Consider the following 25,582-nt stretch of genomic DNA (forward strand, 5'->3'; position numbering starts at 1 on the left):
TTTTATTTAGAAAATAAATAAATAAAATGAGACCCTTGAACTGAGACAAAAGGCCCCCAGTGGCATGTTTCATGGTGTTTTCATGATCGAATTTAATAATTCACGGAGTTATTATTTACTAATTTCATGAACTGGATAGGCCTACATTTCAATCTCATTAGCCTACTCATGCAGTCTATTTGACAGTAATCAACTATTCACGCCTGAATTCAGTTCAGTAGAGTACAGTGAGTGGCGTCATTCCTGGATGAATCAGTGTTTTGAACGAATCGGTTGAATAAGTGAAACTACTTAGAAGATATCACATAATTTTTTTGTAGTATAAATAATGTTAATAATCAGTGAAAAGCGCAACAAGAATTCCACTCGGATGTTTGCAGACCTTTTCCATAGACTGTAAAAAATAAAATCTTTTCACAGACTGCGATTCATGATGCCATTTTAACGTCAGCATCCTAAATCCTGCAAAGTTTTTTATATATATATATTTTTTGTAATGTATGTATATATACATTTATAACACTAAACTTAGTATTATATTACCTTTGCATTAAATCACAAAAAGTTAGTCAGTTAACGCTGCTATGAGGGTGTTTACAACGGCTGTGGGAGTGATGGTAAATTTGACATCTTTCTCTCTTCTTACTGCTGTTATATCTCTTTTTTTATTTTATTTTTTACTCCTTTTGAAAGTTGTGAAAACACGCTTGTGGAGTTTTTCTTTTGCTATTTGAGAAATTGGGAACACAAAAAAATATATTTAATGTAGTCTCTCATTCAACGCTAGAAGTTTACCCATGAAGCTTCCGCTTCTGAGAAACCCATTTAACTGGGGGAAAAAACCCAGAAGAAGTGTGGAATTTTAAGTGTTATACTCACTGCAGAGTCAAATGACTTTCAGCTCCTCTCTGGACGTCTAATGGGGTGGAGGGATAGAGTTGTGGATTTGGTCAGAGCTGTTTAACAAAATTTCAACTGCTCTGGTCTGGGTTATCCCATTAGGCCCAAATTGCATTCGCTCCTCCTCGCTGGACGTCTAGCGAGGAGGAGCTAGACGTAAGCTCCACCCATTTGCTGTGTATCGGAAGGGGCGGAGTTACCTGGCTGACCAACACTTCTTTTTTCTTTTTTTTTCTTCTTTTTTTTATTATTATGCTTCAACAACACAAACAAAAAGGAACATTAACAAATCTCTCCATATCACAGCAGTTGTTCATCCTTAGGTTGAGCATAGCTAGTTCAAAGAACAGAAAACTGGCTGACCAACACTTCTTGAATTAGAGAAAATAACAAAATGTAAATTCAGTACTTTCATCATCATTCGTTGTGTGTGTCTATTTGTGAATGCTGAGGTCATATTTCAAGCAGAAGTTTGGAAGTGTTCGATTTGTCACAATACACTTTGAATATTTGTCACTAGAGTGTATTAGGCTAACGTTACATAATTTCAGCTAAAATCACGCGCCACCTACTGGCACATGTAAACTGTAGAAATCCCCACCACTAGCGCACAAACTGACATTCTTGACATTCTTTATCTGCCAATAAAATTCAATGTCTGAAAATAACTGTTGTATAAAGTAGTATACACTCTGCTATGCAATAGAGAATTTATGACATTTACACAATAGAGATGTTGGCAGCAAAATGACGGCAATTGCAAGATGAGGAGGGTGCTGTGTTAACAATAAACATATTATGTAAACACTTCTTGTTAGTGTTTCTCCCAGCAATTACATTTCACAATATGTTGCATTTATGTAAAAACTGCTGTGCGATGTGACAAATGTTCTATAGATTTTAAAAAAGAGAATAGAAAAGCAAGCTTTCAACATTTAGGCTACTTAGCCAATGGTGGATTTATACATTTTAATGTGGGAATGGCGAAGAAATAATTAGCTGCAATTTTATTTCTTAACAGAATCTTTAGTCAACAACGTATTTTTATTTAATATGCAGATCTTGTAGGCTACTGCTGCAAAACCCTTCTGCAGGCTAACCAAAACAAGACTTGAACATATAGATTTGTATCTCTTATTTACCAACCAAATTAAAGGTTGAATCAGTTCATCTTTTTTTTTTTTTTTTTTTTAGTTTTCAAGAAATGTCACTGTCTCTTTAATAGACGAATTACTCCCGATCCGCCTCTCCATTTAAGGGCACATTTACTTTTCTCGGCCGAGAATATGTCTTCCTGGTTTCGTGAAACAGTGCTCTGCCTTCCCCTTTAAATGTATTTTGGACCAATGTAAAAGTTGTGGTCATGGGATTAAAATAACTAACACGATTTATTGAGGAAGATTCATATAAGAGGGAATCCTTGTAATTCCGAAGCGTTTCAACGCGGCAGGTAAGCGAACTCTTCATGTCCGCCCTCCTTTGCTTTTCTTAAGGAACTGACAATGACAAGCCTCGAGTCTTGTTGTTTAAAACAGCTGTGTTGGAGCTCCATAAGCATAAGCATTAGTCTACAGACCGACAAATCAGCGGTATATTAGGTATGTGGCATAATTTATCGATTCATTTTTCAAGGCAGCGGTGAAACTGAAATATCTATCATGCAGAGATTCTAAGTTTGCCTCGTAAAACAGTATGTTAAATGCGTGAGCATTGCCGACTGTATCAATATGACGCGCACATTACGCTATAATTACAGCTTCATACACATATTCAACACTTCGAGCAGATATTTTGATATCTTGTGATATTTCAGAGTGTGTGGGTTTACATGAGCTTTTTTGTGATGTGTCAAGGATATGGCAAAAACAATTTCACGGCATGTCTCCATCTTAGACCGCAGAACCATTTGGCTGTTTAATTTCGGTTATCTGTTAAATTACATGATTTAGTTATGTGTTGGGAATTTATGGCACATTCAACGAATACGTTACACTTGTGAGTCCCTCGAATTTTTTTTAAACATTAGAAGCACAAATCCCATTTGTTTATTTAGTTTTAAGACTTTAAGACATTTTATAGCCTATCAAAATTCTATGGTGATTTTGGCCTGTTCCACTTTAGATGTCTTGACCTTCTCAATTCTCACATTAACAATCTGAAACAGTCTAACAATTAAATACTACAATGTCATTATTTCCACAGTCAATTTAATTTACATTCAATTAATTTTAGTAAAAACTTTCAACTTAAATTCTAAAATTGTTTTGATTAATTATAATTTTAATTTATGAACTTATCTAGCTGTGTCCCACATTTTGCGTTTCAAAATTTTCATTCGATGAATAATAATAATAAAGTTATTTTCATTTTCAAGTTGCAGTGCTACATTTGTGAGAAATTTGTCATCATATCAGTATCCACAAACCAGTATTTGAATCCAAACTAGCTAGCCCCTCTAAGCGACATCTTTATTGACATCTGAATTTGTAACCATGTACATAACTGCAAACACTAAATACACAGCTCAAATAAAATTCCCTTCGGTTGATAATAAACACTTTCTGAAGGTTAACCATCTCCTTTCTCTGACTTGAATTATAAATTACTGCATATAAGAGGCCAAAACCCACATGTGGATTTTAACAGATTCTGAGTCTGCTTTATAGTAAAAATGCATCGACCTTCAATATTTATCGGCCGATCTTTTGCGTAAGCAAAAAATTTTCTCTGGGTAAAATAATTAAATACTTGCTAAGAAAATCACATCTGCACAAAAAACAGTTGGGCTTGACAATAAGGACTGCCTGGTGACCAGCGTGAACAACGTGAACAATGCTCGGGACAATTGACGGAACTGTCACTGTCCCAATTGGGCCAGTGCTGCATCTTCACGAAAGTTTATTCTTTGCACATGTTTTTAAGACATGCAAATTTAAATGTTCAAGCGCAAAAAAATAAATAAAAAAAATCAATTATTTTTAGACAGTACGCAAATACTGAATTGAGTTCTCTTTCACTACTTCCAATTCACACAAAATTGTATGTCTTAATGTCATTATGTCTTAAATTAATGTAAATAGTTGAGAAATAAAACGCATGTGTAACAGTATACTGAATCCGTGCAGCTCTTAAAGGGATACTCCACTTTTTTTGGAAATAGGCTCATTTTACAACTCCCCCAGAGTTAAACAGTTGAGTTTTACCGTTTTCGAATCCATTCAGCCGAACTCCGGGTCTGGCGGTACCACTTTTAGCATAGCTTAGCATAGATCATTGAATCGGACAAGACTATTAGCATCTCTCAAAAAAAAAATGACCAAAGAGTTTCGATATTTTTCCTATTTAAAACTTGACTCTTCTATAGTTACATCGTGTACTAAGACCGACGGAAAATGAAAAGTAGCGATTTTCTAGGCTGATATGGCTAGGAACTATACTCTCATTCCTGCGTAATAATCAAGAAACTTTGCTGCCGTACCATGGGTCCAGCAGGCGTAATGATATGACGCAGTGCCTGAAAATAGTCCCCAGCTCGGTAGACTATAGGGTCGACTATTTTCAGGCGCTGCGTCATATCATTACGCCTTTTTTTGAGAGAGATGCTAATGGTCTTGTCCGATTCAATGATCTATGCTAAGCTATGCTAAAAGTGGTACCGCCAGACCCGGAGGGATTCGAAAATGGTAAAACTCAACTGTTTAACTCTGGGGGAGTTGTAAAATGAGCCTATTTCCAAAAAAAGTGGAGTATCCCTTTAAAGTGACTGCAGCCTAATATTTCAGTTGCACTGCTGTCTGTTTTAATGTTAATCAAACATCTTTGCTCTTGACTAAATTACTTTTGTAACTTTAATAAGGATTCATGTATATGAAGAATATATTTTACATGTGCTTACTCTATTTCTGTACCTGAAAACTACTGTTAGACCTGCCTGAAAAACACTGTTTATTTTATATGCTTCTTTGTTCTGTTGTATTTATTTATTTGTGTTGGCCTGTTGAATGTTAAATGGATCCAATCCAATCCAAACTAGTAGGCTATACCTAATGCATGCATTTTTGAACTTTGCTAATTTAAAGCATGATCAAAATAATAATCTTAATGACTCAAGTCAAGTAACCTTTATTTATATAGCGCTTTATACAATACAGATAGTTTCAAAGCAGCTTTACGGTGAGTTCACACGGGGCGTCAGCGTCAACGCTTGACGGAAGGCGTGGCTGAAGTTTGGCACTGACGCCATGGTCATAGCAGCGTCAGCCAATGAAATTAGACAGGAACTCAACAACAAGCTTCATTGTCATTCAATGGTCATAAAGGACCGGGTGATTGCCCACCGCAATAATTCGTTTCTCCTCCATTTGAAAATGTATCCTCAGTTTGCTGCTCTTGAACAGGATGAACGTGATTGGCTGCCGCCTGGCTACTGTATTTGCATAGAGCGATCTGATTGGCTGACGCTTCCGTCGGCGGCGCTTCACTGGCGTTGCTCGCGGCAGAAGATGAAAAATTCTCAACTTCTGCCGCGAGCAACGCCAGTGAAGCGCCGCCGACGGATCCACAATTCTTTTCGGCAACGCTTGACGTCACCCATTCAAAGTCAATGGGCAGCGTTGACGCTGATGCCCCGTGTGAACGAGGCGTTACAGTGATAACAGAAAAATAATGCATTTCGGCTCTTGTTCAGCTGAAGTCAGTTCAGTGTTGATTCAGTTCCAGTGTAAAGGTCATGAATTATTAAATTAGTTCATTTCATCTATAAAGCAGTTCTGCAAAAAAAAAAAAAAAGATGTCATCGTCTGGCTCAGTTCAGTTCTCATACAACAGCGTCAGTGCAGTCAGATCAATAATATTATTGAATATTAAGTGAATTTAAAAGTTAAAATAAGAGAGCAAGTGACAAATATCGGTATCAGAATCAGCCAATAGTTGTTTATTAAAATCAGTATCGGCCCTACTTTATAGTAATTCAGTCTAGTTGCACTTTAAACAGTCTTGATTCAGTATCACATCTTTGCACTTGGTACCGTGCATCATACATTGTGTCATTTGTTTTTTTTTCTTTCTACTCAACCCAGTAAACCTTCATTCTGTTGAGCTGCTCTGACTCGTCTGCTGGTGTTAAAGCAGGATACCTGGCTGTGGAATGGCTTTGCTGACCTTGCACAGAACGCCATCCATTTGCACGACACCGGTGAGTTTTATTGCGTCTAAAAACAGAAATTTTCAGTTGCAGTTCTCCACATGTTCTTTAACCGTACTCCCACTCCCTCCATGTGTGTCTAGTTACTCTACACCTTTTTCTGCACACAAATTGATGTATATTTAGGAAGAATGTCTTCTTGGTAGCATTCCAAACTCTTCCCAAACTTCCTGTGAATCTGAAAATCCATTTCACACTGTTCCAAAAAAAGCCCCAGAATTATGTGAGGATTCTGCTAAAGAGCCAAGAACCAAGTGCCTGATAACTTTTATTGCTGTCCATTAATCATTCTGTCTCTTTTGATTGTGTGTTAGGCGTTGTATTTATTATCTAACATAAGATTCCTTTTTCACCCATAACCCGTGCATACTATGTATCTTCTTCTATAACACCCTATGTTCAGTCTATTTAGAGTAAAGTCTCACCGGATTTTTAATGTACAACCTCATTGCTCCTCCTTTCCACCCCCTCTCTTCTTTTTCTACTTGTCTCTGTCTGGACACGTCAGTCACATAACAGGTAATGTTACTGTCTCCTCTTTCATTCCATAGAAACACTGATAACAGCCTCTTTGGTGTCCTTCTCTCTGTCTTCTCACACTCTATCTGTTTCTCCCTTAATCATCTTTAGAATGAGCTTCCTCAGTGTCTTATCATACTCTCACTGCATTACAATTTTTGTCAAAACGCCTTGTCATTGTGTTTTCCTTTTTTTCTATTTTCCCCCAGTCGCTCATCTCAGAATGAGTTATGGGTGAGAAAAAAGGCTTAAAAGTGCAAGTTTTTATTTAGCCATTTTGGCAAATAGCACTTACTGTGTCAGATGATCCAAAGGAGTCAAGCAGAATCTACCGGTCTCTGTTTGCAATTAAGTGCATTACATAATCAATTCACCCACCACCCATTTTTAACATCACCGACCGTTCCCTGGGTAGGCTAAATCTTAGAGTTATGATGTTACTTTACTTCTAGTTTAATATATTGTAATCCACTTAATTTTATTTTCAAGGATGAGCCTATCCCAAGACAAGGAAGACTTCAGAAAAGGTGAAGGTTCCTGATACAGCTTTAATCATTCATGTGTATTTTAGTGTATATAGTGTTTCCTCTAGAAATGCGTTGCTGATTAATTTTTCATTTCCGTACACCAGAGAAAGTTTCGCCCTGGTCAAGGGGGCAGTGCTCCTGGTGGAAGAGGGGGAGAGGGAGGGATTACACGAAGAAACCGTACCCCCTCTACTTGGTCCTAGGCAAGGAGGCCGAGCCTCTGACACTCAGCGCAGACATTTGCATGCAATGATTTCGTTACTACGACCAGAGGACACAGTCAAACTGGTTAGGATCCCCCAAACCACACTTGTTTTACTACACTGCCTTTCTATGGTCATGGAAAAGTTTTCAAAATTGTAATTTTGAGGCCTATAAAAGTGATTGGAATTAATAGAAAATAAAAAAATCTATATAGAATATGAATTTCTTTATATCATCAACTAGAAATTGCTCTTTGTAAGCATAACCTCTATAAAATGATTTTTATAATCACAAATGACTGGAAAATAATGGAAATGTGTTGATCAAAGCATGTAGATATATTGCTACCTTATGCATTTACTCTAGTTATTGTCTGTTTCAGACTAATTTATAGAAGTGCTTGTTCTTACTGTCCGTGTCTATTAGACACTATGTTTAACATAAGTAACGTCACATGTTCTGCAATGTGGTTTCTGGAGACACTTCTGTTTGTTACATTTTCTGTTATGCAGAAATGACAATAAACCGCTTTGCTTTGACTTTGTTTTTGAACACGGTTACACAATACAATTTACTGAGTAAATCTGTTTATTAAAAAACAGCATGTCTTATATAGCCATGCATGAGTGCTGTGCTTGAATTGTAATGATGCAAAAAAATCTCTTTTTAATTGCTGTGTAATTTAAAATGTTTCTAATGAATCCAGCTCAGACTTCTGTGTCTCATTTAAATACATTAACCCTGAAGTTCTCTTTTTCCCTGCCTCAGGCTGTGCGTTTGGAGTCGTCGAGCCCAGTCAGATTGAGATATTTGCTTATAGTAGGCACACTTGACAAAAAACAGGAGAGCCTAGTACTTGGTATGGACTTTCCAGGCTCAAACAGGTAGGTTTATAAACCATATTATCAAGTCATCATCAGAAGCTTTTATTTCATTAGAGATAAATCCATAAATATTCAATTGTATGTGTGACATGTTAAATATTTGTATATCTCAGATTTACAGCCTAAATATTATTGCATTTTTGATAACCTCAGTTCACAAACACAAATGATTCAAGTAGGCTGGAATGGGAATGTGCAGATTTTTTACAAATGTTGCCGTTTTAATGGGATAGTTCACCCCCAAAAATTTTATTCTGTCATCATTTACTCACCCTCATGACATTCCAAACCTGTATGGACAAAAACAGTTAGACATTTCTTTTGTGTCTCACAAAAGAAAGTAAAATTGTTTTGCATCAACATCAGGACGAGTAAATAATGAGAGTTTTCAGTTTGGCTGAACTATCCCGTTAAATATAAACTGTTTTACATTAAAATTTACATTATATTTCAGCAAGGCTGTTAAGATATGTGTCTCACTCATTGTTTTTTTTTGTTGTTTTTTTACTCTTCCTTAGTGATGAGTGCACTATTGGTCTTGTCTTGCCAATATGGAGTGACACACAGGTTTACCTAGATGGAGATGGGTAAGACCATAAAACTGAATCATTCTGACCAGACAGAAACCATAAGTGCAAACATATGATAATAAAGGCATAACATGACATTTACTGTATGGGATTTTAAAAGTTGAATTATAGTACTATGAAAGAGTAATCTTGAAATCATTATCTTATCATCAATCTCAAGTTTCACGTTTCATGCGGTTGGTTTGTAAAGTGAATTGAGCTCAAGGACAAAGGTTTTGTTTCTTTCGAAAATTAGGAAACTGTCGACATTTCAGACATTGAAGCATGGCTGTTATTAGCAATGTAAATAGATATAAAATCATAAAATGTAAACAATGTTTTCAATCAAAAGTTCACTTTATATTTTATCTGCACAGTTCAGCAGAACTGTATACACAGTTAAAGCCTGAGCCTCAGGGTTCTGCTTTTCTGACAGTTTGCTTCACTTGTTCTGTTACAGAGGTTTCAGTGTGACGTCTGCAGAAGTGACACGAATCTTTAAGCCTGTGTCCATTCAGACGATGTGGTAAGTTTTAAAGCAGGAAGTGCTGAGGAAACTACCAATTTCCTCAACTAACAACAATATGCAATGCAACTTTGGTCTTGCAGCCTACACGCACTTAATTCTTTGTTGTCAATTATAATGCTATTTTATATTCTATTGCTTTAACTGTCTCTCTTCTGGCTATTAGTCAGTCAACACATGCGCCCTGCTAGACAACTTTATAAAGTCTCCCAATTTGCTCTGTGAACGTTAAAAATGTGTCTGTGGTTTGTCGATTGCTTGTTCACAACTCTCTGTCCTGTGATACTCTCACTTTGCACTAGGTCAGTGTTGCAGGCGCTGCATGGCTGCTGTGAACGGGCTGTGCGTGGAGCTGTCATACCTGGCTGCGGGCTGGAGTGGGCACAACATTACAGAGAACATGTGGAATCTGACCAGCACTGCCTTAATGAATGGGGGGCTATGACTGGCCTGGAGTCAGTCAGGAAGTACACCGTAAGAAATTCAGCGTCCAATCGGGAGTCAGTGGAGAGGGAGATCAAAGCCCAACTACGAGATATCATGAGAACTGAGGACTTGGAAAACATTACCTCAAAGCAGGTAAAATGAAAGAGAGCATCTGTTCTCTGCCTTTGAAACATCATCCCATGATGATCTCCCTCCAATCACCTATAGACCCATTTTTATGATCCAATCAGTTCCACCCTATATTTCGATTGTATTATGTCATATAACTAGTGCTGTCAACGTTAACGCATGCGATTTAAATCTTTGTCCAGTTTAACACGTTAAAATATTTAACGCAGCATCCGTATTTTCTGCCATCCTTTGGCTAGCGTTACATTATATGATCACGCTCTTATTCATGCAGATGCTTTTAAACCATTCAAGCGATAAGACAAAAGAGAATGCGCACGCCAGAATCAAGTTCTCTTTCGCTCTTGAACGAACAATAACACACACATTTATGCCAAAATGTCCGCTTTGTCGAGTATCCTCAAAAGAGCAGTCTTAAATGGGTTAAATAAAGTCTTAAATCAACGTAAAGAGTTGTGAGGGAATGAGACGCGTGTGAGATCCGTGCAGCAGCGGCAGGTCTTAAAGTGACAGCAGCCACAAATGCTGTCTGTCAGTAAAGTTAATCAAAGAACAAAGTGAACAGAAAAAATGACTCCCTGCTCTCGACTAAAGAACTTTTGTAGCTTTAATAAGGATTTAATTTATAATTTATGCAGCGCAGACTGTTTGATAACTTCAAAGGTAAATATGACGTTTATTATTGGTTTATGTGAGGATTGTTTTAAGTTAATTTAAAGGAGCTGTATGTAAAAAATGTATTTCAATTAATCATAAAATGGCCCTGATATGTCACTAGACATTAAGAAATCATGTTCATTTCAAATACTTATATCACTGACAACAGTAGTCCGGCCAGGATATTGTCATTTAAAAGTGTTAGTTGCAGCCCTCAACTGATGTTGATGTTGTCATGTTGTGTTTTGGCCTGATGCCCCACCCTCCACCTATCTACCAATCATGAAGTCAGTTGTGTTTCAGCATCCGGGTTGCCAGCTCTGCTCTAGTTACCATAGCTGCAGTGCAGCTACAAACGTTCCTGCTGGATCCTGCAGCCTATCTGGCAACCTCGAGTCAGGGGGAGGGGGAGGGGATACACCGCTCTACAGTAATTTGAAAGTGATTGCAGTACCAGTTTTGGCCACAATCTTACATACAGTTCCTTTAAATTAAAAGTTGATATATTTTTTGGAACTTAAAGGAGAACTCCGGTCAATTTTAACATTGAGCTCATTTTTTTGTACATTTGGAGTGCTGTCAATACAGAGAACAACGACAAAAAACGGTGTTGCCTACACCGAGTTATTCTATTTTTAAAATTTGCACCCTGTTGACTTCAATAGGGCAAGTAGTAAGCCTGCTTTTTAGCCTCTTAACATCCTTTAAGTGTCATTACAAGTGCACAGAAAATGTGAGTGATTCCTTCCGAGTGAACACGGGTGGATCTGACTGCAGTAGATGTTAGAGATATTAATAAAAACGAAGTTAATTCAGCCAGCGCTCATACCTTTGTTTACATCCTGTTTTCGGTGGAACGCCATAGTAATCGATTGTCGAGTTCACGCGCGTGATCATTGGTAACTAAACCTATGCGCGTGAACTCGACAATCGATTACTATGGCCTTCCACCGAAAACAGGATGTAAACAAAGGTATGAGCGCTGGCTGAATTAACTTCGTTTTTATTAATATCTCTAACATCTACTGCAGTCAGATCCACCCGTGTTCACTCGGAAGGAATCACTCACATTTTCTGTGCACTTGTAATGACACTTAAAGGATGTTAAGAGGCTAAAAAGCAGGCTTACTACTTGCCCTATTGAAGTCAACAGGGTGCAAATTTTAAAAATAGAATAACTCGGTGTAGGCAACACCGATTTTTGTCGTTGTTCTCTGTATTGACAGCACTCCAAATGTACAAAAAAATGAGCTCAATGTTAAAATTGACCGGAGTTCTCCTTTAATAAATGTAAAAAAATACATTTTACATGGGGGGGGGGGGGGGAATTATTTTCATCGAGACATTAGTAGCTGTATTAGTATTAGTGATAATGGCCTTCTTTCATAAAAAGATGCCGGTAAACAATTATTTAAAATATACTGTCTTTGTTGTATATTTTAAAAACGATTTTAATTTATTTTATTTTTATTTTTTTATTTTTTTTATCGATTGACAGCACTACATACAATACAAGTCAAATGGGTTGTAAATGTTTACTTTAAGATCTTATGTATGAAAATGACATCTGTTATGATTGGTTAACCTATTGCTTAACCTCTTTGCATATGTATGCAACAATGTTTACTTTACGGAGTTGTGGGTTTGCTGTCCATCCTTCAACAACTGCTGCTTTGCAAAGCCAGGATTTCATTGTGACATTGTGAGCCATATTACATTGAAATGTGCCACACAGTATGTAAGCTGTACTGAAATGACCAGAGACCTTGGTAAAATAGTGACGTCACAAACATGATGATTTCTGAACGACACTTTTGTTTTTGTCTGCTTGGACTATGTTTAATATGGCCTCTTTAAAGTTAATCAAAGTACACTATTGTTCAAAACCCGTTAAGATTTTTTTTAAATTGTTTTTCAAAGAAGTCTCTTATGCTCACCAAGGCTGCATTTATTTGACCATAAGTGCAGTCAAAAAACAGTAATATTGTGAAATATTACAATAAAAAAAAAAGTTATATGTAATAATAAAATAGTGTGCGTGCGTGTGCGATATATTCTTGTGATGCCAAAAGCTGGATTTTTTTTTTTTTTTTTTTTTTTTTTTTTTTAAGCAGCCATTACTCCAGTCTTCAGTGTCATGATTCTTCAGAAATCATCATCCTCTTTTTTTGCTAAAGGAACGTTTCTTATATCAATGCTAGAAACAGATATGCTTCTCAATTTTTGTACATTTTATATTTTTCAGGATTCTTTGAATAAATAGAAAGTTTAAGTAAATTGAATGTGTCAATGCTGAATAAAACTATTAATTTCTTTCAAAGAAGCAAAAAGAATCTCACCGACCACAAACATTAGAACGGTAGTGTAAGCCTGAAGACACACCTTTTAAAGACTCTCTTATTCTAGAACTTACTCAAGGTTAATGTGTCTGGGCTTGCTGTCTTATCCAGAGAATCTTCGTGGTATGAACATATAACATTCAGGCATCTTTTAGTGAGCAGCTTGATTTGATGTTTGTAAGCATTGTACAGTATGTCATGTGACTTGCCTTTTAAAATAATGTATAACATAAACCCATGACTTTAGGGTTGCTTGCGTCCAACAATAGCCGGTGAGCTACAGACACTTTTTCTGTGTGTTTGTAGGTACGAACAGCCCTGGAGTCCAGAATAGGCATAGACATGAAGGACTACAAGGAGTATATTGACAACGAGATGATGGTCACGATGGCACAGATGGACAAACCTTCCAGAATATTGGACTACCTTTACTTGGTGAGTGATGACATTTGTCTTCTGTCTAATCCATTATACTGTTGTTTCAAACATACACTGTCATTTATTTGTTTTGTTTTTCCCCCAAAAAGGGTTCAGAATGGAATGCTGCCAACTCTGAAGAACTACAGAAGAACAAGTATACAGATTACATTTAAATATGATTAAAATACTTTAAAATAGTTTAGTTATTCTTATTAAATTAAGATTTTCTGCAGCGGATGAATAAAAATACCTTTTTTTCTTTTCGGTAGTGTGGGCTACATCCTGAATGTTACTATGGAGATTGACAACTTTTTCCCAGAATGCTTCACCTATATGAATATTAGAGTTTACGATGTGGAGGCGACTGACCTACTCTCACACTGGAAAAACACATACACGTTCATCAATGAAGCAAGGTGCTCAACACACACACTTCCTTATTTTTGTTTATGGTTGGCTTGCATTTAGTTTTTTTCTGTGTGCAGACCTCCTACACTGATACTTCTCTTAAAATTATATTTAGACACACGTGCAGTATGGTATACTTAACCCCCTATGAAAATTATTAAGAGTATGTCTTTGTGCGCTCTCTCTCTCACACTAACGTTTTATGTCATTGTTTCGTACTGATGATGATACAGGAAGAGTGGACAGGCCGTACTGGTGCATTGTAAGATGGGCGTCTCTCGCTCTGCCTCCACAGTAATTGCTTTCCTGATGAAGCAGCAGGGCTGGACTTTAGACCAAGCCCTCATCCACGTGAGAGAAAGACGGCCTATAGTGCAGCCCAACGAAGGTTTCCTCAAACAGCTGCATACGTATAGTGGCATCCTCAGTGCCAGGTGACTTACGCTTTCATTATGGTGCTGTACTGAGATTGGTGCATTCATGCAAACAAGCATTCACACACAAATACAGACACTTTCCCACTTGTGTAGTTTCTCAATGGATGTTCAGTTACAGACAAGTCAAATCAAGTCTGGTTTATTGTTGTTCAACCATGTGTGTAAATAAGGGAACTGAATAGTGCAGATACACACTCCTCTCAAAAAGTAAGTTTGAGGTCTTGAAAGAAGTCTCTCACTCACCAAGGTTGCATTTATTTGATCAAAAATACATTATATATTGTTACAATTTAAAATAACGGTTTTCTATTTAAATATATTTTAAAATGTAATTTATGCCTGTGACTACTAAGCTGAATTTTCAGCAGCTAATACTTCACTCCCCAGTGTGTCACATGATCCTTCAGAAATTTTATTATCTATGTTGAAAACAGTTATGATGCTTAATAATTTTGTGGAACCAGTGATGGATAAATAGAAAGTTCATAAGAACAGCTTTTTATTTGAAATAGGAATCTTTTGTAACATGTCTTTACTGTCACTTTTTATTTATTCAATTTAATTGCATTCCTGCATAATTATTTCTTTAAAAAAAAAAAAAAAAACTCTTACTGACCCCAAACTTTTGAATGGTAGTGCATATATTACACGACTCTCTAGATACTGGATCCTGAAACATACTGAAGCATAAACGGATGACTACATGACTATATATTTACACAATAGATTTCCTACAAGTGTTTAATATACCCATCCATAGACACATTTGTAGAGGCTTTTTTGCAGCATATTATGCGACAATTTAGTGCATTTAATTTGACCTTCAATTTCCAATGTGTAGAATGAAATGGCAGTAATGTCAACTGCAGTCTTTTTTTTTTTATATAGTTAGCAGTACTATATTTAATTCCAAACATTGCAATGTGCTTTACAGTAAACAGCGCCACAGTGCCCTCTGGAGGAGGAAGTCCAAGTCAGATGTGCGTCAGCCGTCTGTCCACAACGAAACAGCCACAGGGAGTGAACATGAACAGAAAGAGGAAGAATCAGACAGCCCAGAAGAAGAGCAAAGCAGTGAAGAGGAGACGGATGTAAGGAGATGTGTTTTATAACAGTGACTTTTGATGCTTTTCAGTATCTCTTTAGTTTTCAAATCGGTTTAATCAGGGGTATGTTTATTTCTATGGCTGTCCCATTCTCAGGTCTTTGAGCAATTTGACGAGAGTGTTCCTGATACACATGGGGCAGAGACAGCCATATCCAACCCACTTATTACCATTCAAGAAAGTGATAAGGTTAGACCCGACAGAGGCAGACAAGTTACATTTATTACATTTGACCATTTTAAAGAGTTTTAAATGTGGATTTATTTAATATTATAAATAATGTTTTTTTTTTTTTTTAAATGTCTGCAAATCTTAATTTCCTAGGTGTCATCCAGCCCCAGCAGAAGTGGCAGGATGGATTTGTTTTCTCTTATGCAGTCTATTCAGCTTGACGATGAAGACAGAGACAGGATCGAAAAAGAGGTGAGAGGAAAAGGTCTGGAATGCAGCATTTATTGATATCGATATGTGAAAACAAACAAGTCAAATCTCATGCAAGCAATCATTAACTAAAGAATTCCTGTTTGTCAGAGATATTCTCCTGCGCAACGAAGGCGGAGTCACGGAAGAAGGGGCTTGACTCATCAGAAAACACATGTTGATGTTTCCCCTGGACCAAGCTGCAGACAGTCACAGAACACAAATCAGGATGAAGCCGGTCTCTGAAGCGCTTAAAAAAGGGGTCGTGTTAAGAAATATGGAGAGGCAGGAATAAAAAAGTGATAAGGTGAGGAAAAGGATCACAAATAGTGATGCTAATATAAAGGACACTCTTGCACACAAGTCTTAGCCTTCTGATTGTATCATTCCAAGTTCTTTGAAGACTCAGAGGGAATCTGTTCATATAGTTGCTGTATTTTTAAATAACTTCGCTTGGAGGCAACACATACAAAAGCACATGGTTACATATCAATAGATATCTTACCAATTTTCCCATACCTGCCCATCTATCCCAAAACTCTTAATCTGTGGTCAGTTTCAGTTGGATTGTTAAATATCTACAACAGCTGGTCTCTGTCAGCCACCCATTGTCAAGTGAGTATTGATAAAGGAACCGTTTTCCTCAGAGCATTATCATTCTAATTGTCACGTTGTGCCTTTTGATATTTCTGTATCCTTTGCACCTTCATACTGAGCCATAAAATTCAGTTTACTTCACATTTTAATATGGAATTATAGATTGAGTGGACTTTTTTTTTTTTTTTTTTTGCTGTTATTTCTCATTATACAGAAACACGAACAATCCTCTTATATCGTTTCATGTTGTTCTTAATAAGAGTGTGATCTCACTCATTTTAGGAGTCCTATGCAATAATCCACTTTATAGCTGTTTCCTCTCAATGAATGTGAAGCTTTATATTGCCTCTGTGGAGATCAGTAGTTGAAAAAGTGTTGAGAAAGCAATCAAGGATTAAACCTTTTAGTATTCCATGTAAACTACCGTTCAAAAGTTTTGGGTCAGTAAGATTTTTTTCGTTTTTAAGAAATTAGTAGCTTTTTATTAAATAATTTGAAAGTGACACTAAAGACATAATGTTACTATATATATATATATATATATATATATATATATATATATATATGTATTCCATGGTTTCCATAAACGCAACATAACTTGTTTTAAACATTGATAATAAAAATAAATGTTTATTGAGCAGCAAATCAGCATATTAGAATGATTTCTGAAGGAACATGTGACACTTAAGAGTTGAGTAATGGGGCTGAAAATTCAACTTGTCATCACCGGAATGCATTACATTTTAAAACGTATATAAAAATATTATTTAAAATATTACTTTAGATCATAATAATATATTGCTCAATATTACTGTTTTTATTGTATTTTTGATCAAATAATTGCAGGCTTGATGAGAGACTTCATTCAGAAAAGAAAAAAAAGATCTTACTGACCCCAAGCTTTTGAGTTACTAGACAGATGTTGTTATATCATTAAGGTGTCTGGCATATTTTTAAAATTTGGAGCTATTTTTCACGTCTTTTTCAATTAAACGGATGTTGTCTAATATTTGTTTTTTAACCTGTATAGTATGCAGGAAACAAAACCTGAGAAGAGACCTGAGTATTTTCCTTAAAAATGTTAATGTGCCACACTTATTTGATTTGTTTATTCATTCTGCATGATGGTTCATTGCCTTTAGTTTATAAAAATAACTACTTTTGTTGGTTTTAATATTCATGCAGTTAAAACTAACACAACTAACTCCTACATAACACGTGTCTTTAGCTATAGGGGTGGTTGATTTGTGTCTTTGCATGATGTCTCATGACTGTATGCATGCTGTTTGTTCTTTATGTAAGCCTGTCTTTGTGAAGCACGAGTCCTGTATGTATAAAGTATATATACAATCTGCTGTAAAACATTTGTTGAAATGTGTATAGTCATTGCACAAAGTGCCAATGTTGTGAAACCAAAGTTATGTTGTGGAATGTTCTTAGTATTGAGACACCACTGGTTTTGCAGTTATTTTCCACAAGAATGTCTTAAATTGTGTGTTCGTGATCAATGATAACCCACAGCCTTCAAAGTGCTGATTTTCCTCACCTAATGTATAATGTGCCATGCCTTATCAACATCAAAAACAGTGATAATTTTATTCTAATGCAACTCAGTTCCATTGTTGGTATCAGATGGCGTTAAATATCAAGTCAAAGTTGCTGTTGCTTTTTTTCTATTTATGACTTTAACATGTATCTTTTTGATTTGATATACAAGGTTGTCTGTGCTTTAAAAATTAAATTGAATTTATAACGGGAGCTTGAGACATCTAATTGACAATGTCATTGTTTTTGCATCAATTTGTGTTTCAGGTTTTAAGAGATTTCTATTCTTCATAATGCTACTGTAAAAGTATATATAAACTAGTGTTTTACAGATATTACTGGAAATATCTTTGATTCAAACAATAGAACATATGTGTGAATTTGTCAGTTCAAGCGCAAGACATGAAAGAGAACTCAATTTAATAGGCTAGTTGTGCACTGCCTGGGAGGTATAGCTTTCTGGGTGTGCACTTCAGATATTTGCGCACAGAAAACATGATTACTGTACTGCCTTCCTGTAATAATGTAGAAACCACTCGTTATACATAAATCACGTAATAGTTAATGTTTTTAGTTTTAATCCAAATGACACGTGCACTGAGTGAAAGATCAGCAATCAAGAGAATGTGACAGAAACAATAGAACTAAGCTGTAAACTGTGCAAAAAACTTTTTTTGTTTTGTTACTTGGACACATATTGCATCCAGGCAAAAATCTGAGGTGGTGGATTGATCACAATCTAGCAAGTACATCTGCACATCCATCTTAAAATATAACAAATAATTAACTGTTTGTGTTGGTCAAATGGAGTGCAGATTTATAGTTCCACACATTATTTTAAAATATGTAATTTAATGTTTTTTTTGAAATAAGTCTTTTGCTCACTAAGGCTGCATTTATTTGAGCAAAAATACAGTTAAAGCAGCAATGTTGTGGAAATATTTTTACAATTTAACTGTTTTCTATTTTTATGAATAGAATTTATTTCTGTCATGGAAAAGTTGAATTTTCAGCATTATTACTCCTTCAGTCTTCAGTGTCACATGATCCTTCAGAAATCATTCTAATATGCTGATTTGATGCTCAAGAAACATTTTCTTATTGGTAGTTGAAAACAGTTGCCTAACACAGCTTTAATATTTTTGTGGAAATCGTGCTATGATTATTTTATTTTAAATACATTTTCGTCCCATTATAAATGGCTTTCCTATCATTTTAGATCAGTTTAATACATTCTTGTCAAATAAAAGAAAAATGTATTTTATATATATATATATATATAAGAAAAAGAAAATGTTACTGACCCCAAATTTTTCATGGTAGTGTACAAATGACACTACTAAACAGTATGCCATTCTTTTGCTTGCCTAAAATACATTTGGAAAATTAAAATGCAACTGAATAATTTTTCAATAGATTTGAATCAAACTAAAAATCAATTACTCGACTATCCAAATAGTCTAATTGCTGCATGGAACTGTAATTGACTCAATGAACACACAGTTTGAAAGATGAGAGTATTTATATTTACAGAAGAAGCCACTATTCAGGATAGTAATAATAATAAAAAAAAATTAAATGAATTTTCGCCTTGGTTCACCAAGCGCGACACCACCCTCTTTCATGGCGGTCCAGAACGTCTGATTCTGAAGAGGGAGAAAAGGCATATATCAGTATATGCACTTAAATCAATAACTAGCCATCAATGTATAATATTTGAAGACTCAAAGCAGAAGTGCATTCAATGACTCACCGCCTCCGAACGAAACTTCCACGGTATCTCACGATAAACAATACGTGTGATGCCTGCTTCGCGACACCGCTGAGCAAGCACATCACCTACGGCACGGCAAGCCGCTACAGACCGTGTGGAGCCCAGCTCGCGCTTCAATGCCCACTCCTTCGTGGAGCAAGACAGCACAGGAACTATTGAGTCACTTGAGAACACCTCAGCTGTGATGTGATGCTGCGTGCGCCTGAACACCAACCTGAGAAAGGTAAGGCATACGTTAAATATACATGTCAGTGTACAACTATGTTTGTATCTGGAAGATACTATTACGATGCTGTTAGAAGGGTGTGCTCAGCATGTTTTACTAATTACATCTAGGCCTATTCTTTTAAACCATTTCAAACAATTGGGATGCTTACAAACCTGTGATAATACTCTCTAGAGGGCCACACTGTTGCCCAGCCTCGATCCTTTACTGCAAGGGCCATCTGTTCCAGGTTTCTTGGGTTTCGGTTAACAAATGTTTTATTGATGGCTTCATTATCACTAACCACTGGTTCTGGATCAGGTGCCGCCTGACTGTATTTCCGAGCTGGTGGAAAGAGACACATCATGAGCATCATTTTTTAAATAAATCTTCAGATCCCTTGAGAGGTTCCAGCCATTCTTCTAATTCAAGCAATCAATATGTGATACAGAAGGTTACATTTCCGTCTGTATCACACATATCGAATCTCCAGCTGTTTCCTTTAGTTGTTATTTTATTTGCTTCTGATCCCAAACACAAACGATACTCAGTTTTTAGAGAGCAGATTGCGTATCTCCACATCTACTGCCATTTTGTCGCCAGTATAGTTTAACATACACATCCAGCAGAGAGTAAATAATGAATTATTTTAAGGGTCAAGATAATTACAGTTACTTACACAACTGACAACGAATCCACGCCGCTGCAGTCGCAGATCTCTGACATTGACCTAACAGCGTGCGAACACTACGACAGACATCAGTGAACAAAGCCATTTGACAACTGCAAAAAAGTAACAATAAAAAAAATAACTTAAATTGTGGTGACAAATTATAGTTGTTTCTATACAAACGGAGATACCATGACCCTTAGTTTTTGTATTAATAGAATTTAACCACTCTCTAGTACGCAGCCATTTTGATGTCACACGAAAAATGTTCCGTGTTTCCGGGAAAAAAAACTTTGGGCTTCACATGGGTTCCGCTTAGAAACCCTTAAATGAATGAAAATAACAATGAAACCATTTTTTATTTTTATTTTTACATAAGAAGGAAAGTTAATGTATTACAATGAAAAGTTCTTTCATGTCCTAAACCACAATTTATAAAAAAAAATGGGAGGGTATTCAGATCATGCTGTCCACAAGATGGCACTAGTACACTTTATCCTGGAAAATAAACCTTCATCCGACGTCTACCGTGCCATCATGTTTTTTTGGCCATGTATTATGGTAATATCATGGTATTCCTGTCTGGGGTACAGGTAGGCTACTATTGCGTATATTAAATATACATGTTAAACATGTACTGTATTTGACATAGCAAATTAAGTTGAAATCAAGGTTAAGTAGGCCTACATTCACACGTCTCATTTAATAAATGATAAATAAAATGTTTATTCATTAATTTTGATTAATAATAATTTGTGATGAACCGTGTGAATCAACATAACGTTACTCTTACACCTGTTGGTGAAGATTATTTAAAGAATATAGGTCAAATTAAACTATTTTTCGCCTCCGATCAACACAGCTTCTTGTAGCCCCCTCCTACATTTTCAGGCAGTGGTGGTCTCACCTCCGGACATTAAGGGATTTTCTGCATGGCTTGCCATTTTAATTTGGCCAATTTGTTTGTGCTGCACTTTTAGCATGCTGTAAAGAGACTGTGCCCCAACATAAAATAAATGGTTCTCTAGCTAATTGAACAAGAATGTTCCTGTAACCCAAATTCTTGCTCTCAGCAATGAGCACTTCTTTGCCCATATTCTCCTTCAGGCCATTAGAATCCTTTTTGGGGAGGGGTATGCGCAGGTGTGCAAATCACGACTTTACACTCCTCTAAATAGTTTTTTTTTTTTTATTAAAATGCATCCCCTTTTCATACACCAATAGAGATTGTTAATGAAATAATATTTCTCTGTCCCATATAAATTAAACCTATGTGAATATCCAACCCAAAGGACCAAACACAAACACTTTACTACTGCACATTCAAAGCAAAATAAAATATAACTCACTATTGTAATAATGTTGAGAGCCTAAACTGGAAATAAAAGAATAGAATGAAATATTCCTGCATTCAGGGCTGGGTTTCCCAAAAGCATTGTGAGCTCAGTCGATTGTAAAGAGCTTGGGTGGCAATGGCCTCACGATCCACTTGGGCTCACAATGCTTTTGGGAAACACAGCCCAAGTCAGTAACCTGGATGTGATGTGTGTATCCATATCCAGAAGGCTATTATTCACACAAGCACAAACCTTGTCTGCTACCTGCTCCACTGCTTCATATTGACAGAACTAAAATGAAAGTCAATGGACTCATTAGATACAAAAATGTCAAGGTTGGTGCAGAACTAAAGAAAGATTGTTGAATACAAACTGTGCTTTTGAGCAAAATTGAAAGCAACGTGACAACACATTTTATTATAGGATTTAAAATATTTATATTTTTTACCAAAAAATGTTTTAGAACATACCTTAGAATTAAAGTTGCCACATCATGAGAAATCACATTTTCTTTAAGATAAAAGTACTTGATGTACATGTACACTACCATTCAAAAGCTTGGGGTTGGTAAGATTTTTTAATGTTTGGTTTCTTTAAAGTCTCTTCTGCTCAACAAGGCTGCATTTATTTAATCAAAATACGGTATCATATTGTGAACTATATTACAATTTAAAACTCTTTTCTATTTTAATATATTTAAAAAAATGTACTTTATTCCTGTAATGGCAAAGCTGAATTTTCAGCAGCCATTCTTCAGTGTCACATCACTCTAATATGCTTATAAGAACGTATTTATTTGAACTATATGTTTTGTAATCATGGAAAAGTCTTTACTGTCATATTTTATCAATTTAATGCATCCTTGCTGAATACAAGTATTAATTTCTATAGTGTACTTTAAAAACATACATTAACTTTAAAAACTCACTCACATCCCCATCACTGTACAAAAAAACGTAAAAAAAAAAAAAAAAACCTTTTAAAAACATCTAATCTTCCACAATTTTTTTATGTTAAATGAATGCATCAACATGACCATCCAAGTCAATGATGATGATCAGAAAACTGGTTTGCTCAGTTACTGTGACTACAAAACGAGCGACTTAAAAGAGAGACATCACCTGTATCACCTGATCATTCTAAGGCACCTGATCATTCCAGTTTGATCCCTATAGTTTGCGTGGCACATTTCAGCTTGGATTGTTTTGATTGTGTCACAGTGTAATGCACGCTTTGCTAAGAGGCTGTTATTTAAGGATGGGGGATTTAATATCAAATCTGACAGCAAACCCACAGACAATTTGCGAGCAGAGCTGGAGAAAGCACTTCCATTTCAAATAAAATAAAAAAAAGATAAAAACTATATATATATATATATATATATATATATATATATATATATATATATAAAGATATATATAAAGATATATAAATATATGTACCAAAGTGTCTGAGAAAAACAATTGACAAATAACACATCAGAATTACTAATGCTTTACAATAAAATAAAAAATAATTCAAAATTTGAATAAATCAAGCGTAGCGTTAGTTCTGGCAGGTCACGTTAGTCAAGCTCGCATCAGCTGATCCACATCTACCTATAGGAATACGACACCTATCACCGTATACATAATAAGCTCCTTCAGTGTTATCAGCAGCGATCGCGTTCTCAGGAGCTAATTACCCTCCTCCAGTCAGGATTTGACATTCTGATTCCCCTTGAATCAGAACAATTATCGAATATGTTGTACTTTTAAAATCTTGAATTAAATATATTTGCAAATTTTCATGTTGGTTCTGTTCTGTTTACCCCAAGGGGGGTTATTGCTGCTCTCCCTGCTCTTATCCATGCGGCTGCATGGATGCGCAGGGAGTTCTCGCTCAGAACGGAACCATACCGCCAATCCAAACTGTATGCTAATTGTCAATCATATTTGACGGTAGTGGTCCTGACAGAAACAATTATAATATAACCACTTTCAAATCACCCACAGTAAGAAATTAAAAACACATGCTAAATAGACAGATAGACAGACAGACAGACAGACAGACAGACAGACAGATAGACAGACAGATAGATCTTTCTTCTTCACCATGATGATATCTGATGAGCACTCTCTGGCTCTCTCAAACTGATTGACAGTCTCCCTATGAGAACACATGCCTATCTTGATATAAATCAACTTCAGTCAGTACTAGGAAGAATGAGATAAATAACACAGTTATTCACAACAAGGTCACTTACCACACTTGCAAGTGCAATCAATGTGCCTTAAATGCCATTCATAATATTTGATTGACATATGAAATTTGTGGTGAACCAAGGTCTTAATGTTTTCTTGTTAAAGTGCTCAGCATTTCATCATGCCTACAGTGAAAGAACGAGCGATACCGAGGAGAGACTTGAATATGGCAGCTGCAAAACAGAAGTAACACTTGTCTGGAATGTGTTGGAGATGTGTTGCTATGCAACAGGGATTCCACAATGGTTACCCAGACATGGTTCGACTGTGTAGATGATGGTGTGGGTGAAGAAAAAAAAAAAAGTGACACAGCCTCCCACATCACCACACATCCTCAGCTCTGTTTGAAATGTCAGAGCGCACACCTACACACACAAAACACAGTGTCACTTCAGGAAAAATGTGATTCATATTCTGCTTACAAGAGAAAACATGAAGATTTAAAAAATGGAGGTTAACCTCTGCATATTCAGCCATCAGCATGCACATACACTCCGCAACCTGTCAAACAATGTAAACATATGTCCTATCGTATAATGTGGATAATAAATCTAGTGGTGTTCAACGATCAATAACAACCTTTAAAAGACAACATTCAACTGACTCTTGTGAACATTCTAGCAACGCCCCTGCGATCAATAGATGAACAAAGCCCAGTTTTGCCCATGTCCTCTGAGTGGCAGTATGTCTCACTGAGTGCCTTCAAGTTAGACCACCTGTTTGAGGATTTCTTTCTCTTTCTCTTTGAACAAAGCTGTGATGTTTTCCTCACACTTTTTAAGTTTAGAAACTTAAATACAGAAATCTGCTACGAATAAGATTTAGGGTGAAAAGAGGGAGTTTTAAATAGATGTCCTCTTCTAGAATTTAAATGTAGGCTAATTGTCTCTTGGGGGTGAACTAATATTTAAAAAAAATAAACTTAAATACTTAAAATACTTTTCATTTTTATGAAATTATTCTCATTATTCTAAAATAAATAAGCGTAATTTTTTACCCAAGTTTAAACAACAAAATTTGATACTGTTCACATAGCAGATAGCCTACTAAAATCAGAAACTGAAAAGTAGACTTTGTTGCTTAAAATGTTATACTAACCTGAGTGATTCAAGCACTTTCCAGCTCTTTCCAATTATCTCCTCTCCAATTAGTAGAATTATAACACAATGGATAGGAATGATAATGTGTTCGTAAGTGAATTATATCGTGAATATATGTTTGTGAGAACGGAATTGAAGAGTAGGCCTAAACAAGATGGATGAAGTTTGCTACTCCTGTCTCATGTGCTTTATTGCTACTTAGCTTCTGACAGATACCACAGATAATATTTGTTATCTTATTATTACAGCATTGTTTCCAGTTATTTGAATGTTCTTTAAAAAGACAGAAGTTGATCATTTGTTACCTACAAATAGTGTTGATAAATATTGCTGTTGCAGTACATGGAATGGCCACAAGGGTCAAGAAAAAAATCTGGACTGGCTTTACACTAAGCATAGAGTTCAGAAACCACTGA

At 36.0% G+C, this 25,582-nt stretch overlaps 2 protein-coding genes across 2 annotated transcripts; one reads left to right on the forward strand and one right to left on the reverse strand.

Annotated features, from left to right (window-relative positions):
• The first annotated feature begins 2,161 nt into the window (after window positions 1-2,161).
• Window positions 2,162-18,068, forward strand: LOC307171303 (protein phosphatase Slingshot homolog 3). The gene is made up of 16 exons (XM_079892839.1): window positions 2,162-2,350; window positions 5,979-6,094; window positions 7,112-7,149; window positions 7,254-7,437; window positions 8,122-8,237; window positions 8,756-8,824; window positions 9,267-9,332; window positions 9,635-9,911; window positions 13,211-13,339; window positions 13,432-13,478; window positions 13,594-13,740; window positions 13,966-14,166; window positions 15,104-15,260; window positions 15,372-15,464; window positions 15,600-15,698; window positions 15,807-18,068. The coding sequence occupies exons 2-16, from the start codon at window positions 6,047-6,049 to the stop codon at window positions 15,939-15,941; spliced, it is 1,806 nt and encodes a 601-aa protein (XP_079748965.1). The 5' UTR covers window positions 2,162-2,350; window positions 5,979-6,046; the 3' UTR covers window positions 15,942-18,068.
• A 1,272-nt stretch (window positions 18,069-19,340) lies between these two features.
• mrpl18 (mitochondrial ribosomal protein L18) lies at window positions 19,341-20,788 on the reverse strand. The gene is made up of 4 exons (XM_079892860.1): window positions 20,496-20,788; window positions 19,993-20,161; window positions 19,591-19,825; window positions 19,341-19,483 (listed from the first exon to the last, which is right to left on the reverse strand). Exons 1-4 carry the CDS (start codon window positions 20,590-20,592, stop codon window positions 19,412-19,414), a joined length of 573 nt encoding a protein of 190 aa, XP_079748986.1. The 5' UTR covers window positions 20,593-20,788; the 3' UTR covers window positions 19,341-19,411.
• Window positions 20,789-25,582: the final 4,794 nt, after the last annotated feature.

The sequence above is a fragment of the Squalius cephalus genome (assembly GCF_949319135.1).
Source record: "Squalius cephalus genome assembly, chromosome: 14".
Classification (NCBI taxonomy): domain Eukaryota; kingdom Metazoa; phylum Chordata; class Actinopteri; order Cypriniformes; family Leuciscidae; genus Squalius; species Squalius cephalus.

Excerpts from the sequence above, each read along its gene's own strand:
- LOC307171303 (XM_079892839.1), top strand. The coding sequence starts at position 6,047 with ATGGCTTTGCTGACCTTGCACAGAACGCCATCCATTTGCACGACACCG. Across the intron at positions 15,261-15,371 it reads GCAGTGAAGAGGAGACGGAT|GTCTTTGAGCAATTTGACGA; the intron begins GTAAGGAGATGT and ends TCCCATTCTCAG. Across the intron at positions 15,465-15,599 it reads CCATTCAAGAAAGTGATAAG|GTGTCATCCAGCCCCAGCAG; the intron begins GTTAGACCCGAC and ends TTAATTTCCTAG.
- mrpl18 (XM_079892860.1), bottom strand. The coding sequence starts at position 20,592 with ATGGCTTTGTTCACTGATGTCTGTCGTAGTGTTCGCACGCTGTTAGGT. Across the intron at positions 20,162-20,495 it reads GTGGATTCGTTGTCAGTTGT|CTCGGAAATACAGTCAGGCG; the intron begins GTAAGTAACTGT and ends TCTTTCCACCAG. Across the intron at positions 19,484-19,590 it reads GGAAGTTTCGTTCGGAGGCG|AATCAGACGTTCTGGACCGC; the intron begins GTGAGTCATTGA and ends CTCCCTCTTCAG.